The 18,204-nt window shown below is 35.0% G+C and overlaps 1 protein-coding gene across 1 annotated transcript in view; it reads right to left on the minus strand.

The window, feature by feature from the left end:
* lcor (ligand dependent nuclear receptor corepressor) overlaps positions 1–18,204 on the minus strand; it is a 161,674-nt gene that overhangs the window by 52,685 nt on the left and 90,785 nt on the right. Inside the window, exon 3 of the mRNA XM_030132628.1 lies at positions 10,964–11,043. Coding sequence (XP_029988488.1) covers positions 10,964–11,043 — 80 coding nt within the window. The remainder of the gene's footprint in view (positions 1–10,963; positions 11,044–18,204) is intronic.

Below are 18,204 nucleotides of genomic sequence, written 5' to 3' on the forward strand. Positions count from 1 at the left end.
CTAAGTGCTAATGTAGATTCAGCCTCTGAATTGGAGGATTATCCGCCAACGTGTGTTGTGAAACTGTAATGACAGTTACTATTGTCTTTACAGCAGCAGTCAACAGTTTTTTGCACTTGTGATGAGATGAGAGTATGTTTAAGGGTTTCACTCTTCCTCTTTGTCTCTATTTTAACCCCCTCGGCTTCCATTCTGCTTCCAGTTTCCATGGCGTCAGATCAATGAATCAATGGATCCCGCCCACTGAAGCTCCTCTGGCATTTCACAAACAAGCAGAGGGTAATAACGGGGGGAGTCGGCGAGCTTTCAAGCTCTAACAGATGAATAAAAGATTGAAATTATATTGAGTGAGAGGAATGCAATCAGGGCTGCTGTGGATTTTGCCTGGTTTGTGTCATCATTTGCACGCTATGAGTGTTGACCCTAATTACTGACCAGTCAGACAATGCTACAAAAAAAAAAAACACCTGCTATCCCTACAAGGCTTTCGTTAATTGATTTTACTCCGGTGATTGATTCAGACCCTTTTTTTTTGTTCTATTATTTTATGTGTGAGATACATTTACATTTTCACTGATGTCAGGAGGGGCTTTAGCACTTAGCATGGCTTTATTAGCATGAGCAGATGGGGGATGGTGACGGGAGGATGTTTTTAGGAGCCAGATGGTCGACCTCAGGGGTCAAAGTAGGGTCAAGTAGAAAAACAAGCGACGGATGGCGGCCGAAGGCGCGGTAGTGGCGGTGGCCCCTCCTCACTTCCTTCCCTCCCTCGTTTTTGTGTTCGATCACAGCCCAAAAATAAAGAAGAGGATGGAAAACATTTCAACAACCACTGAGACAACCTCGAATTAAGTAACAGGCAGAGAGAGAAAACAACTTAAAGAAGACGAGGTCTGCTCTTTAAAAGGCTCGATGGAAAAGTGGAAGCTTTTAGAATCTGAAATGAGTAAAATAAATATGATCGAATGCACAGACTAACCTAAGATTGTGTTATTGATTATTTAATAACACCTATTTTCTCGACTTGTGAACTTATATGAAGTCTTTCCAAACATTATGTCTAAGAGTCATATACTGATCTCTGAAGCAAAGTCACAGTCCATGATCTGAATCGGAAATTTGTCACCTACAGTTGCAAATTAAAATAGGACCAATGTTCCTGTATCTCATGGTATGTTCTGTCAAAAATCAATACCAAGTTGGATTTGCGAGGTTGTCAGGTTCTGCCACTATGTTAGAGTCCTGTAATCTCCCAATAGAAGTGGGTGGTACTTTCACTGGAGGAGAACACAACTAATTAAATTAAAGTCCATATATGACTTCCTATCAGTGCTCAATAACTATATTGATATCTGTAACCACTTCCATGTTATAAGCCATTAAAATATGGACCATTATAAGTAAAGGCACAAATTTAATATTTCAAAAAATTTGTCAAAAATCAAAATTTCTCAAAACTATGAACAAACTTTATAGACATTGTTCCAAGGAAGCTACATATACACTACAAACAAAAAGTTAAGGATATTTCTTTTTTTTTTTTCTTGTCTTTTTTGTTTTTGGTCATTTTTGCCATTTGTAAATAAAACTATGTCTGGTCATTAAAAAAATTGTGTTTCAATTCAAGTCACACACAAAAAAAGTAAAAAGCGCTGTGCAAGAATCCCAACTGAAAAAAAAGGCCAAAAATTAAAAATATTCTTATCTTTTTGTTTGTAGTGTATATGATTTAAAATGAATCTGACCAGTAATTTTGCAGACGATGATTGTTGAAATCTATACATTGGTGACCTTGAGTTTGACCCTTCAAGGTCAAAGGTCATAGATTCAAATGAAAGTCCATATATGACTTCTTATCAGTGCTCAATAATATCTCTAACCATTTCCATGTTATAAACCATCAAAATATGGACCATTATAAGTAAAGGCAAATTAAAAAAAAAAAAAAAAAAAAAAAATCTTAACTTCTCAAAACTATGAACAAACTTTGTTGACATTGTTCCAAGGAAGCTACATATACACTACAAACACAAAGTTAAGGATATTTTTAATTTTTAGGCTATTTTTTTCAGTCGGGATTCTTGCACAGTGCTTTTTCCTTTTTTGTTTGTGAATTGAAACATTTTTTTTAATGACCAAACAGTTGTATTTACATATGGCAAAAATGACAAAAAAAAAAAGACAGAAAAATGAAATATCCTTAATTTTTTGTTTGTAGTGTATATGATTTTAAATTAATCCGACCAGTAATTTCGGAGAAGATTGTTGAAATCTGTACATTGGTGACCTTGAGTTTGACCCTTGAAGGTCAAAGGTCGTAGATTCAAATGAAAGTCCATATATGACTTCCTATCAGTGCTTGTTAATATCTCTCACCATTTTCATGTTATAAACTATCAAAATATGGACCATTATAACAAAAAAAAAAAATCTAAACTTCTTTAAACTGTCAACAAACTTTGTAGACTTTGTCCCAAAGATGCTACATGAAAAATCTGAAATAAATCCAACTAGTAGTTTTGTAGGTGAAGATATTTGAAAATAAAGAGGACGTCAGACACAGCTCCTTCACAACAGTTCAAGGCCGGTCAGCCGCTGAGATAAAAATACACTGAAATCAATGAAATCAGCTATTTTACAATTAACCATAATAATGGGAATATATGTCACTAAATGTAATGTGAGTAAAACTGTCATTCATTACTTCGTATATACACATGATTTCTGCTCAGTTTTTCTCAAACGCAGTAACACTGTGATCCATGTTAAATCTCAACATCTACCGCTACGTTTTTAACTGTTGCTTTGATTGAGAGGCATCTATCAGAATAAATTACACACTATATTTACATATACATAGGATACGATTTGAAGGGATTTGAGGGGAAATGCCGTCCCCTTTGTTAGACATCCATCCTCGGTAGCAGGATTTCAGAGCTGCTAAACGATGGATTGGAGTCAGAAGCTTACATTTATTCTCATATGATGGTTTTCACAATGAACACTAACATTTTTAGTCTGATTCCTGTAGCGTTTTGTGAAAAGCAGCGAGAAAAACATGAAAAATAAAAACAATCCGAGTTAAACAGCAACAAAGACATTTATTGATCATGTTTTTCTTAACTTTTAAATGAAAAAGTATGGAATAAAACTTGTAAAGCTGATGTACACTCTATGGACAAAAGTATTCGGACACGTTGAATTAAAGTGTTTGTATTGACGTTTATAAACAATATGGGCAAAAATATTAGGGCAAATTATGGCTACAGCTGTAAAATGTCCTGTTCATACTGATTTGAGATAATATTTCCTTAAAGTTTAATATGAGATTATTCTTTCTAAATGAGCTGTGAAGAATGTAGATGGTTTGTTGGGGTAGAAAATTAGTATTTACAGTCAGAGCACGCAAAATATTTTAGAAATTTAGAGGTTGAACATTTAAAATCATAGTCATGGATGGATCTCAGAGGCATTTTGGAGGCAAAGTTAACAATTTAAACAGAAGTATTTTATGGAATAAAATTTGTAAACCCGATGTACACTATATGGACAAAAGTATTTGAACGCATTGAATTAAGGTGTTGTATTGATGTTTATAAACAATATTAACAAAAATATTGGGGCACATCATGGCTACAGTTGTAAAATGTCCTGTTCATACTGATTTGAGATAATATTTTCTTAAAGTTTAATGAGATTATTCTTTCTAAATGAGTTATGAAGAATGTAGATGATTAGTTGTGGTAGAAAATTATTATTTACAGTCAGAACATGAAAAATACTTTAGAAATTTGAATGAATGAATGAATATTTTTATTTCAGTTATGTACAAAAACACATACATATAAAAAAAGACACAAAATTCACACAATTGGTAACTGAAAATGGAAGAGGCTAAAGTCAGAGGTTTATTTTTGCTTCTCCTACTCCCATTCTTACTTCAACTCCACACCTGAAGTTGCAGCAAATAAAACATTAACACAAATTAGTCTATATTAGATCTTGCCCTTTCATAGCCCTTGAGAATTTGACAACTTAAAGCTTTTTTAAAACTCGACGAGCTACACAATTTCACTTCATCCTTCAATTAGTTCCATAGTTTGACACCAATAAGAGAAACGCAGTGATATATATAACGTTAGTTCTGGCTTTACATGTTTCAAAAACAAACATCCCTCATAAATTATAATTTCCTTCTCTTAACTTAAAGTTTTTCTGAATACAAACAGGAAGACTTTTGCTTTTAGCACGAAACATAACTTCCATTGTTTTTAAAAATACAATATCAGGACATTTTAATATACCAGATCCTACTTGATTGAAGATAACCAGTTTTATTTATTCCTCTAACAGCTTTTTTTTTTTTTTGGAGTTTAATTATAGGGTCTATGTTAGTTTTATACACATTGCCCCAAATTTCCACACAGTATAACATATGGCATTACAAGTGAACAATACAATATATGCAAACATTTCTTGTTTAACAAATCTCGAGTTTTATAAAGAATCACAACAGCCTTGGACATTTTATGTTTGATATATTCTATTTGTGGTTTCCAACAGAGTTTATGGTCAATAATCACTCCTAAAAAGGTTGTTTCATACATCCTTTCAATTTCAATTTAGAGGTTGAACAATTAAAATCATTATTGGTAGGAATCTTTACTATCTCACGATTCGATTCGGATTTTTGGGGCTATGATTTGATTCAAAATCGATTTTTGATTCAAATCGTTTGATTCATAATGATTTCTGCTTCAATCTATAGGTGTGCAAAGGATCCTCAAGATCTACTCCAGTCTAGCTGCTAATTGGTTAACCTAACCGCTAACCACGCTAGCCGCTAATCACAAACCCTAACCACTAATCGCGCTAATGGCGTGAGACTGCCGGTGGATTTGTTTTATTTTTTTAAAATCGATTTTAGGACATTTTAAATTAACTCTGAATCGTAGTACATGACAATCGCGATTTTTATATGAATCGATTTTTTTGCACAACCCTAAAAATCATAGTCATGGATGGATCTCTGAGGCATTCTGGAAGCAAATATAACAGTTTAAACCAAACAGTTTTATGATATTTATCATTATTGTTTTCTATCCCAGACCCCTGTTAGAAAAGAAACACCTGAATTAAACGTGTCCCAATACTTTTGTCCATATAGCATATGTTGATTCATGGTAGTGCAGTTAAAGAGGGCAGATTAAAATTCAACGCAGGGCCCATGCATAGAATTAACAGGGGCCCGGTGCTGTTCCATAGATCAGGCGTATATGGGGTAATACTCAATGAGACAGTCACAACTGCTGATGCTGCCAGGGGAGTGTCAGTAATTTACACCCCTAACGCCATCCTCCTGCACCACACACTCACACACAGCTCCAAATCATTATGTCGTGGTCTTTTCATAGGCTAAATTGGGGTCAAGACCATCATGGCTGAACAACAGAAATAAGCGTGTATGAGGCAGATGAGGAAAAAAAACAAAAACAACAGGAGACAAAGGTTTCCAACAAAGCTCAAAAATGGCGGCAGATGAAAACAAAGAATACGAGGAGACAAAGGGATCATTCAGAGATACGTGGTGCCATATGAGACGATAAAGAGCCAACAAATGTCACAAATGTTTATTGATATCAGAGGATGCACAAACACCTGTATGCACGTGCATGATCATGTCATAATGTACAGTAGGTCTGGAAGTGCAGTGATAAATCTGAGTAAAAAACGCCAAAAATTCCAGAAACTACACTATAAGGATAAAAGTATTGGAACATGCTGAATTCAGGCGTTTCTTTAACAAACGTCATAACATAGTTTTATATTGGGAAAAACTATCATTGCATTGGTTAGTTTTGTTTACGTTGTTATCTTTGCTTCCATTGATTTTGTTTTTTTTCCTACTTTTTACTTTCTTCTACTTTTTCTACTTTCTTCACATCTCACTTGAGAAGAAAAAGCTCCCATTAAACTTTAAAGAAATATTGATGTTTATAAATTATATGGACAAAAGTATTGGGACACGTTGAATTCAGGCGTTTCTTTAACAAATGTCATAACATAGTTTTATATTGGGAAAAACTATCATTGCATTGGTTATTTTGTTTAAATTGTTATCTTTATTTCCAGTGATTTTGGGTTTCTTTTTTTTGTTTTTTTTATCCATGACTATGATTTTTAATGTTCTAAATCTAAATTTCTAAAATATATTTCGTGCTCTGACTGTAAATAATAATTTTCTACCACAACTCACCACCTATTTCCTTCACATCTCACTTGGGAAGAAAAATCTCCGATTAAACTTTAAAGAAATATTGATGCTTACAAATTATATGGACAAAAGTATTGGGACACATTGACTTCAGGAGTTTTTTTCACAAATGACATAATTTAGTTTTATATTGGGAAAACTATCATTGCATTGCATTGGTTAGTTTTGTTTAAATTGTTATTTTTGTTTCCATTGATTTTGTTTTTTTATCCATGACTATGATTTTAAATGTTCTACCTTTAAATCACTAAAATATTTTTCATGCTCTGACTGTAAATAATAATTTTCTACCACAACTACCCATCTACTTTCTTCATATTTCCCATTAAACTTTAAAGAAATATTGATGCTTATAAATTATATGGACAAAAATATTGGGACACATCATGGCTACAGCTGTAAGATGTCCTGTTCATACTGATTTAAGATATCAACATTAATATTTCTTTTGTTTTAGGGCAAAAAATGTAAAACTGCTGTATGACAGTGCTTACATTTACAAACTGTCCTTAAACAAAAAATGGCTAACATGAACATCCATGAACAACCTGAAATGTCTTAAGAAAAATAAGAGTAATTTTAACAATATACTGCTTTTTACTAAATGTTTTAGTAAAAAGAATATTGTTAAAATTGCACTTATATTTCCTCAGACATTTCAGATTGCTCATGATTGTCCATATTTTTCACATTATTTTAGAGGACATTTTATAATTGGGTGCTTCTATGAAACTGGGTTCATTTTAGTATCTGGCACTTTGCCAGCTTTTTAGACCCAATAATAAAAAAGAAATTTAGACACATTTCCCCCTAGGATGTACCTAATGATGACCTCAGATAAATGTAAAAAAAAAAAAAAATGAAATTATACTCTTGCTCTGAGCCATCCCAAAATTAATACATTTTTAATCAAATATTTGGGCCAAAAATAGGACCAAAATTAGGACAGGAAAAGCTACCTAGGTGTCAGTGCATTTGATCTGGAAAACATGGCTGTAAATGGTCTTATATACCGCTATAAATAAAGACACTGTGTTAAATTTGATGATCCTAGCGGTTTTTCTAATACGGACATGAAGGGTTTTTTGAATCTCAGTCTCATTCCGGGTTTTGTGTGTAACCCATCGTGTCCACTGGTGTTACATGCAGAACCTGCCCATTTAAACACAAATAAATTGCGAGTGATTTTGCCACAGTGTATTCTATTTGAAAAAATAGTTCTCAGCTGCATTTGAATTGAGTTTTTATTCAGAAATTCAGATCTGCACTGTGTCTTTTAAGCTTAAAGTTTGTATCTGTTTTATCTGTTGTTTTTTCTTCTTTTCCTTTTTTTTTCTCATGCCTATACTTTTCATTATGTCCCTGCCGTAATGCTATTAATGTTTTATGTAAAGCACTTTGAATTGTCCTGTACATGAAATCTGCTATAGAAATAAACCTGCCTTGCCTTGCAGTGTTTTATCTGAAAAATAGTTTCTCTTTTATCTCAGTAAATATTTATTTTTAAAATAGACCCAAAGCACATCCAAACTTGCTTCATAACATTAGTCTACATCTGGTTTGAATTTTTAGCCCCCTGTCCTGTTTTTATGGAGCAGTTTCATAGAAGCACCCAAATGCAAAATGTCTCATAAAATGTCTTCCTTTTCCAATTTTAAAATGGTAAATATGGTTGAACTTCCAGACAACACTCACCTCAGTATGGTCGAGCTTTTTACCCCAAAGAATATAATAATCACCGAGAATTCAAGTAGTAACTATAGTTGAATTACTAGCTTTTGTAAAGGGCAGTAAATGATGACGTTTGAGTTGATTTTGCAGTTTAATTACATAACATAAATAAATAACTAATAACAATAAGGAACATGCTCCTCCCCAATGCTGTTAAAAGGTGATTATGTTTTTTTTTTTTTCTGACCATTAGGGAGTTTTAACCAAAAAAGGCCAAAACTAATAAATACTTGTATTTGTAGTAGTACATCCATTGTTAATACTTGTATTTGTAGTAGTAGTACATCTACTGTTAGTACTTGTATTTGTAGTAGTAGTACATCCACTGTTAATACTTGTATTTGTAGTAGTAGTACATCCACTGTTAACACTTGTATTTGTAGTAGTAGTACATCCACTGTTAGTACTTGTATTTGTAGTAGTAGTACATTCACTGTTAATACTTGTATTTGTAGTAGTAGTACATTCACAGTTAATACTTGTATTTGTAGTAGTAGTACATCCACTGTTAATACTTGTATTTGTAGTAGTAGTACATCTACTGTTAGTACTTGTATTTGTAGTAGTAGTACATTCACAGTTAATACTTGTATTTGTAGTAGAAGTACATTCACAGTTAATACTTGTATTTGTACTGTTGTACATCCACAGTTAATACTTGTATTTGTAGTAGTAGTACATCTACTGTTAATACTTGTATTTGTAGTAGTAGTAGTAGTACATTCACAGTTAATACTTGTATTTGTAGTAGTAGTACATTCACAGTTAATACTTGTATTTGTAGTAGTAGTACATTCACAGTTAATACTTGTATTTGTAGTAGTAGTATATCCACTGTTAGTACTTGTATTTGTAGTAGTAGTACATCCACTGTTAATACTTGTGTTTGTAGTAGTAGTACATCCACAGTTAGTACTTGTATTTGTAGTAGTAGTACATTCACAGTTAATACTTGTATTTGTAGTAGTAGTACATCTACTGTTAGTACTTGTATTTGTAGTAGTAGTACATCCACTGTTAATACTTGTATTTGTAGTAGTAGTACATCCACTGTTAACACTTGTATTTGTAGTAGTACTACATCCACTGTTAGTACTTGTATTTGTAGTAGTAGTACATCCACTGTTAGTACTTGTATTTGTAGTAGTAGTACATTCACTGTTAATACTTGTATTTGTAGTAGTAGTACATTCACAGTTAATACTTGTATTTGTAGTAGTAGTACATCCACTGTTAATACTTGTATTTGTAGTAGTAGTACATCTACTGTTAGTACTTGTATTTGTAGTAGTAGTACATTCACAGTTAATACTTGTATTTGTAGTAGAAGTACATTCACAGTTAATACTTGTATTTGTACTGTTGTACATCCACAGTTAATACTTGTATTTGTAGTAGTAGTACATCTACTGTTAATACTTGTATTTGTAGTAGTAGTAGTAGTACATTCACAGTTAATACTTGTATTTGTAGTAGTAGTACATTCACAGTTAATACTTGTATTTGTAGTAGTAGTACATTCACAGTTAATACTTGTATTTGTAGTAGTAGTACATCCACTGTTAATACTTGTATTTGTAGTAGTAGTATATCCACTGTTAGTACTTGTATTTGTAGTAGTAGTACATCCACTGTTAATACTTGTGTTTGTAGTAGTAGTACATCCACAGTTAGTACTTGTATTTGTAGTAGTAGTACATCCACAGTTAATACTTGTATTTGTAGTAGTAGTACATCCACTGTTAGTACTTGTATTTGTAATAGTAGTACATCCACAGTTAATACTTGTATTTGTAGTAGTAGTACATCCACTGTTAGTACTTGTATTTGTAATAGTAGTACATCCACAGTTAATACTTGTATTTGTAGTAGTAGTACATTCACAGTTAATACTTGTATTTGTAGTAGTAGTATATCCACTGTTAGTACTTGTATTTGTAGTAGTAGTACATCCACTGTTAATATTTGTGTTTGTAGTAGTAGTACATCCACAGTTAGTACTTGTATTTGTAGTAGTAGTACATCCACTGTTAATACTTGTGTTTGTAGTAGTAGTACATCCACAGTTAGTACTTGTATTTGTAGTAGTAGTACATCCACAGTTAATACTTGTATTTGTAGTAGTAGTACATCCACTGTTAGTACTTGTATTTGTAATAGTAGTACATCCACAGTTAATACTTGTATTTGTAGTAGTAGTACATCCACTGTTAGTACTTGTATTTGTAATAGTAGTACATCCACAGTTAATACTTGTATTTGTAGTAGTAGTACATCCACTGTTAGTACTTGTATTTGTAATAGTAGTACATCCACAGTTAATACTTGTATTTGTAGTAGTAGTACATCCACTGTTAGTACTTGTATTTGTAATAGTAGTACATCCACAGTTAATACTTGTATTTGTAGTAGTAGTATTAACAGTCATGGACCTTTGTTGTGGTTTTTAGTAATTCTACTAACACCAGCTGATCTACTTTTGACAGTTCTACTTCAGTTATCTGTGCATCCATTGCATCCATGTGTCTCCCCTACTCCCCCCCCTTCTCCCCCAGTCTCTCTCTCTCTCTCTCTCTCTCTCTTTCACCCATCTGGTCCTGTCAGTCGTCCATCCTCCACAGTCAGGGTCTGCTCCAGGTTTCTGCTGTTAAAGGAACTTCTTCCTTCCACTGTTTCCAGTCACAAGTGTTTACTCCTGTGGGATTCTGTTGGCTTTGATCTGATTTCAACCGGCTCAATATGTAAAGTGTCATGAGATAATTTTTGTTGTGATTTGCCACTACATAAATAAAATTTGATTGATGATTGATGGATAAACCAAATCAGTAAAACTGTCTCAGAGACAAACTAAGTCAATGACAATAATTAAAAGGAAAAAAAAGTCAAAACAAACAAAACAAACTATGACATGTCTGTTGAACACTGAGTCTAGTTTGACATTTGTTGACGTGTCCTTACCTTAACTTTTTCGCGTCTTAAGCAGCAGAAGAGACAGTTTTCGTCAAAGGACCAGTCAGACACTTCCTCTGGCTCGCAATCTGGATGAGACGTGGAAACAAAGAAGAGCAGAGTGAGTGTTCAAAGTATGGGAACCCAAAGTTTCACTCCTGCACATTTCAGTTTCTCATAAAACAAAATGTGTAGGCAGGACTGTATTAGTTGTTTCTGTTGTTCTGTGTGCTTTTCTGATTGCATTTGTCCTCATCCAGCTGTAATATGCACATGTAGGTTTGCATTTTTAAAACAACAGTAATGAGGCGTAGATGTATCAACAGAGAAATCCCATTACACCGTCTGTTTTCATTTAACATCCAGTCAAGCCTGCAGAGAGTGACAGCTGAGGGGCCGCAAAGCGCACAAAGAGAGCATTATAATGATTCACTTTTAATTACAAACGATGATTAAATTAAAGCGATGACTAACTTGATATGTCAAGTACGCCACGTAAAAATTAACCGCATTTGTGATTGACAGATGAGCTCAGTTTGACTTGTGTACTTGTGTACGCCATCGCCTCGATGCTCCGACAAACGCCGCACCAAGGTCTCGGTGTGTATGTGTACATGTAAACACACCAGTGTCTGTGATGTGTTCACACAACATTTGTTTATATGATATTTATATGTATGCATGGACAGATGAAAGTATGTCTCCAGCATTTCTTACTGACTTCTTGGATAAATACAATGAAATACAATGAAAACCAAAAAAAGGCAAACTGTAAAGTCTTCAGTACTTCATTCTAACATGATAGAAAAGAAGAGAACCTGACCAGAACGGAAATACTGCCTTCAGTGCATCAAAAAATAATGCAACACATAAGAAGGAGAAGAAGAAGGAGGAGCAGAAGAAAAAGAAGGAGAAGAAGGAGCAGAAGAAAAAGAAGAAGAAGGAGGAGAAGGAGAAAAAGAAGGAGAAGAAGAAGAAGAAGGAAAAGAACAAAAGAAGGAGAAGAAGGAGCTGAAGAAAAAGAAGAAGGAGGAGAAGGAGAAAAAGAAAGAGAAGAAGAAGGAGGAGAAGGAAAAGAAGAAAAAGAAGAAGTAGGAGGAGAAGGAAAAGAAGAAGAAGGAAGAAGAGGAGAAGGAAAAGAAGAAAAAGAAGAAAAGGAAGAAGAAGAAGGAGGAGGAGGAGTAAGAGGAGAAGGAAAGGAAGAAGAAGAAGAAGAAGAAGAAGAAGGAGGAGGAGGAAAAGAAGAAGAAGAAAAGGAAGAAAATGAAGGAGGAGGAGGAGTCTAACACATCTTCAATGCTCCAGTACTGATATTTTACAGCTTCCTGTTCATTATATTAGATCCATTTAACACATTTAACAGATTCTGTGTGTTTTTCTGATCCTGACGGGTCCTGGACCGTCGTCCTGACTGCACCCACTTCCATTCAGGATAAAGGGGCGGGGGGAGGTGTCACTGTCACAAACAATGGGCCAAGGTTTCCTGTAAAACATCACTGTTACATAACAAAACTAATGGGGTTTATCTGCAGTGGGACAAGTGTTCAAATACTTTACTTCAGATAAAATACGGAGGTTAAAGGAAACATCTTCCAGTCAAATGGTTCCTGTTGGTGTTGGATTATTATGTGTCCTTTTGCCGCTTTGTTTATGTGTAAGTTGCATTTTACTGCTGTCAGTGTTTTCTGGTTATTATTATTATTATTATTATTAAATGGATTTTCATTGTTTATGTGACAGTGATAATAAAGGTCTATTCTATTCTATTCTATTCTATTCTATTCTATTCTGGGTCACTGCTTTAATCCCATTGGTCAGTTAACACATAGATGTATATGATTGGTTGTTTCTTTGTGGTTTTGTGTCTAATACCTTCTATAAAGGCGGTTCTATACAGGTTTAGGTGGTTGTGAGTGTTCCAATGACCCTGATGCTGCTGAAACGTGTTCAGTTATAATGAAGCCATGGTATTATACGACTACATATGGAGTGTTTTTTCCTCCTTTTCATGCACGTTGGAGGTAGATGAAGTTGTGCCACCACAGTCTTCTACTGTCACTGCAGTAAAACGCCTCAGCGGCGCAGACTCTAACATGCCTATAATTGTCTTCCTTCTAAACCACGTATGAGCTGTAGGCATGGAGATTCTGACGCGAATAACAGGAGACGTAATCCGGTTCAAAACCTTCACTAAAACAAAAAAGTTAATTTATACTGAGTCACACGCTAGAAAACCTATAAGTTCACAAGTTCAATAAGCTCTGTGTCTTCGTGCGGCGCTGAGAAGTCACATGACACACTTTCTGTGAAGGTGCAGTGAGTGACAATACAGAAAATCCAGCATTTTCAAGTTTACACAAAACTTCAAATTTACTGCAGAACATAAACTTTAAATAAACAATGAATTTCTACTGCTATTCAAAATAAAGTTGTAGCTAAATATTACTTTTTGCTTTTGGCTCATACAGTTGCCTTTCAAGGAGTTTTAAAGATTTTCTTTAGTTTAAGAGGGAGGAGTTTAGCAAACCTAATCAATACAGGAACTCTTCATCCTTCAGTTTATCAAAAGAGTTTAGGTGATTAGTGGTTTTCAATCTAAAAAGCATCTAAAGCTGTCAGACAAAAAGAGTAAAAAGTGGAATATTTACTTCTGGAATGTAATGGAGTACAAGTATGAAGCTACTTAAGATGAAAATACTCAAGTCAAGAACAACTACCAACTACCATCAACTACATGAAAAAGAAGATCCAGGTCCATTCCATCACTGACTTTAAGATGAACAAACCGTGGACCTGATTTTCCTGTACACAGGCAGTCTGTCGAGTTAAATAAAAAGCCTGGACAAAAAAGTAACATCCTAGATTTAACTAAGCAAATAGTTCAGATCCTTCATGGGTAAGTACTGCAGTGGTTAAGAATGTTTCAGCTGTAACAGGTTATTTAACCCTTGTATGGTCTTTGGGTCTGTGGGACCTGTTTTAATTTTTTATTAAAAGAAAAATGATGAGTAATTATTTTTTAATGAATTTTTTCCTCTCATATCTTGATTACATTGCATTTTACTAAAAAAAAACAACTAAAGCAAGTAGCATTTTAATTCATAAATCAAAATCAGAATTGCCTTTATTGTCATTTGACAACACAGGGTACATCAAAAGAAAAAAAAAAAGAAAAAAATGTGATCTAGCAAAGGCAAAAGGCAAATATTAAACATATATGCTTTTTATGTTGCTTGTAATTGGGATGAAGTCAACATCTGTTGAGTATTTTAACATAAAATTGTTTGATTATGTGGAATTAAAAACCCACAAATGCAGCGGGTCCACCACACCCATGAACACTGACTGAATAACAGAAATCTGAACACCACACAAGGGTTAACTCGAACAGATGCAGTAAGTGTCCTTTCATGTCTTTAACGTCATAAAGATTGGATGACACCAGGACTGATCAGGATCATCAGACTTGTGACAGAATGAGACATTATTTTCACACATGGATTAGCCTCCATAAAGTCCAGACTCTAATTTGGAGGTGATGAAGACCTGATGCAGTGGTCCAATTCTCCACCATCAATAATCAAAAACTAGAAAAGCTCTCAGAGAGCGCAGACCTCCGCCAAGGCAGATCAGTGCCCCCCCTCCCGATCACCACCAAAATGTAATAATTTTTTTCTTGTGCCAGTATCAACATTTCCTGAAAATTCAATCAAAATCCTTCCATAACTTTTTGAGTTATCTTACTAACAGACAAACAAACAAGCAAACAAACAAACCTCGATGAAAACATAAAATAAAACAGAAAAGCACTCGGAGAGTGCAGACCTCCGCCAAGGCATATCAAGCCCCCCCCGATCACCACCAAAATTTCATCATTTGTTCCTTGTACCAGTATCAACATGTCCTGAAAATTCCATCAAAATCCTTCCATAACTTTTTGAGTTATTTTACTAACAGACAAAGAAACAGACAGACAGACAAACCCCAATGATAACATAACCTCCGCCGTTACACTTGGCGGAGGTAATAATTCATTATTAAACAAATAATTAATGCAACTATGGATGGAAAAAATATTATGAACCTTGTTGTGTCACTACATAATCATTATGTGGCAAAAAAGATGTCACAGTGAATGTCTGCCATCATCACAACCAAAGGTGGTGCAGTCAAATATTGCATGTGTGACTTTTTTTTGGCCTGACAGTGTATGATCCTCTGCTTATAGAGCTTATACAGGTCTCCATGTGAATGAGTAGCCTTCATCTTCCAGAATGTAAATGCTTTTACCAATATAACACCTTCTGAACAAAGAAGAGAGACAGTGCTCGACTGGGGTATAGATGAGCTGTTGCCATGGTGCTTCCATTCCTGTAAAAACATGAAGACTGAAACCTCCGAGACATCGAGTGAGAGACATTTACTTTGAAAGAGAGGAAGGAATGAGAAGAGGAGGCAAGAAGAAAGGAGAATGTATTACACACCGAAGGAAAAAGGAAAAGCAGAGTCAGCTCTGCAGAGAAAAAAAGAGGACACGCAGAAACACAAGACCAAAATCAATACAGTGAGACCATAGATATGTCAGATCAGAACCTCGTATTTCTAAAATGTCACCTTTTGTGAAGTCAAGAAAAGCAGCTGAAGCTGAGCTGAAACTGTTTCAGGACGGAGGAACATTTATAAAAAGTGAAAATCAGCAAATGTTAAGACACAAGGGATTCTATCATCAGCAGTAAAGTCCTAACCCCCCCACCCACCAACACACTGGATCTGTGTTACACAAAGTAATTTAACCTGCCTGTCTGTGTTTCCTGACCAGATAAACCAAATCTATTTCACTTAAATTTAGAGATAGAATCCAAAGTATCATCTCACACAGGAAGCATCAGTACAAGTCAGTCAAAATCAAATATGCAGCACCACCCGGCTCCTCCAGACCGGGATGGAGGATGGGTTTAGTGTTTTATTAAAGCAGTATTTAAGGGTGGTTCTGCTGCTGTAATCAATTAGTTCTGCACATTGAAAACTCAGAATTACAGGTCAGTGTTTGGAAAACAGCAAATGCATGGTTTATTAAAATGTACCTCGTCCTCTGTGACTAAAGATGTCTCTTCTGTTTGTCTCCATCTTATTACTTCAACACAATGTAAATGTCATGTAAATCTTAGTTCACCATGCTGCATTCAGGTGTTGAGGTAAATTACTAACACGTTCGATGTCTAAATAGGGAGTTAATGTCCTTTTATGCAAAACCAAGAGAATGGAAACAGAACCAATACTGGCTCTAAATTCATGTTGAGAAGCTTCTAGTGTTATCCACAGCTTATATGAACAGTGACATCACCCATCGCCATGTTTTACGGTTTTATGGATACATCACCATCAAATCACCAAACACACCATCAAGCCAAGTTTATGTTTATGTTTAAGTTTATGCATTTGGCAGATTTTTTCCAAAGTGACTTACAGGGGAAAACCAATCAAATCACTCAATCAATCAAATTTTATTTATATAGCGCCAGATCCCAACAAAAAACTTATCTCATGACACTTTATATATAGAGTTGGTCAAAACCAGACTCTGAGCCAATTTACAGAAACCCAACAGAATCCTCCAGGAGCAAACACTTGTGATTGGTGACAGTGGCTAAGTTACCACTTAGCGTTGCGTTTGATAACAGCAACACTGATCACAGCTACGTGAGCTAATTAGCAAGGTCATTATCGTGAACGAAAACTAACAAAATGACAAAAACTAGATGTGAAAAAACATTTTCTGAAATAAATAAAAACTATAATTAAAAGAAAAAACGATAACTAACTGAAACTGTATCATGTGCTTACAAAACTAACTAAAACTAGTGCGGGGTAGCGATTAAATTTTTAAATCGTGATTAATCGCTTGGATTTCTGCGATTAATCACGATTAATCGCATAGCTATAGGGGGGGTGGTTGCCGGCATCAACAGCGTGTATTGCCTTTCAGTGATATTTCAGACTTGAAGTACTCCAGTGATAAAAAATAATTCCACATTGCAGTGCTTCCAAACAACTGTGTCCTTCTCAACACCGCCATCTGAAGACATTTAAAATGAAAATGTCCATGGAACAGACCGGGACTTTTCTCCATGTTTATGTCCACACCAGTGTATTTCCAGTTGGGAGTGATTGACAGGAGTCTTAAGCCCACTAATAAGTACTAATACTAATAAGCTCAATAATATGTGATGTTCAGTTGTTAAAAGCAAGCAAAGGGGGCCGTCTAGTGGTCGGAATAAATTTCACTAACGTATGTTTTGTACTTGCGGTGTTCCTGTAGCCAGTTCGGACATAAGAAGGAACTAACAGACACGTTTCTTTCACTCTGTTTGTATGGCCCCAAAAACGTTTGCCTGTGAGTATTTTATATTCAGTTGTTGTAAGAATGAATAGTATAAAATATCTCTGATGTGAACCTTTCTTGCTGGATAAAAAGACGTAAATCTTAAGTTAATCTGTAAATGCTAATCGTTAGCATGTCTATGGATTTTCCCATTCAAGTTAGCATCGAGCTAGCGATCTTTTTCCCATTCATTTAAATGTATAATGCCATGTAAATGTACTAAGGCAATGAACAGAACTGAGACATATTTTGTATGTATGTTGCAGTTTTACAGTGAGTCTCAAGTAAAAAATTTGGAGAGAAGTTTTTGGCGTCCAGCTTTTCTTGGGAAACCTGCTGTCTATCTGCCGAGCTAATCGCTAGACGCACACAAGCAGGGGCAGAAGAATATGAGTTATAATAAAGCGGCATTAACATGAGATAAAAAAAATTGTCTGTGTTATTTAATGAATGTGTTAACGCGGTAATAACGCGTTAACTTGCCCAGGCCCTAACTAAAACATATTAAAATTATGGGTAAAATTCCCTTCATTTTTGTCTTTGTCAATGTCGGATTGGTATGAAATCGATTTATTTTGCTCAAGCAATTTTAGCTGGCAGCGCCCCCCCTCGCTTTTCCAGCCCCCACTGGACACGTTTCAGCCCCAGAGTTCTCCTCTTGGTCTTCTATACACCTGATACCTTCCTTGACACATTACCGCTACCTGTGGACTAATGGTACAGAGTATTAACAGAAATACGGATCACGTTAACATGGCACAAAGCCTTTAAAGGTGCCTTCAGTCTGCTGGGAGTACGTCGAATGCAGCTGCTGTTAACTTTTTCAAACACTCAGAAAAATACTGTCTGATCCTTTATGAACAAATGC

Source organism: Sphaeramia orbicularis, chromosome 1 (genome assembly GCF_902148855.1).
Source record: "Sphaeramia orbicularis chromosome 1, fSphaOr1.1, whole genome shotgun sequence".
NCBI lineage: Eukaryota > Metazoa > Chordata > Actinopteri > Kurtiformes > Apogonidae > Sphaeramia > Sphaeramia orbicularis.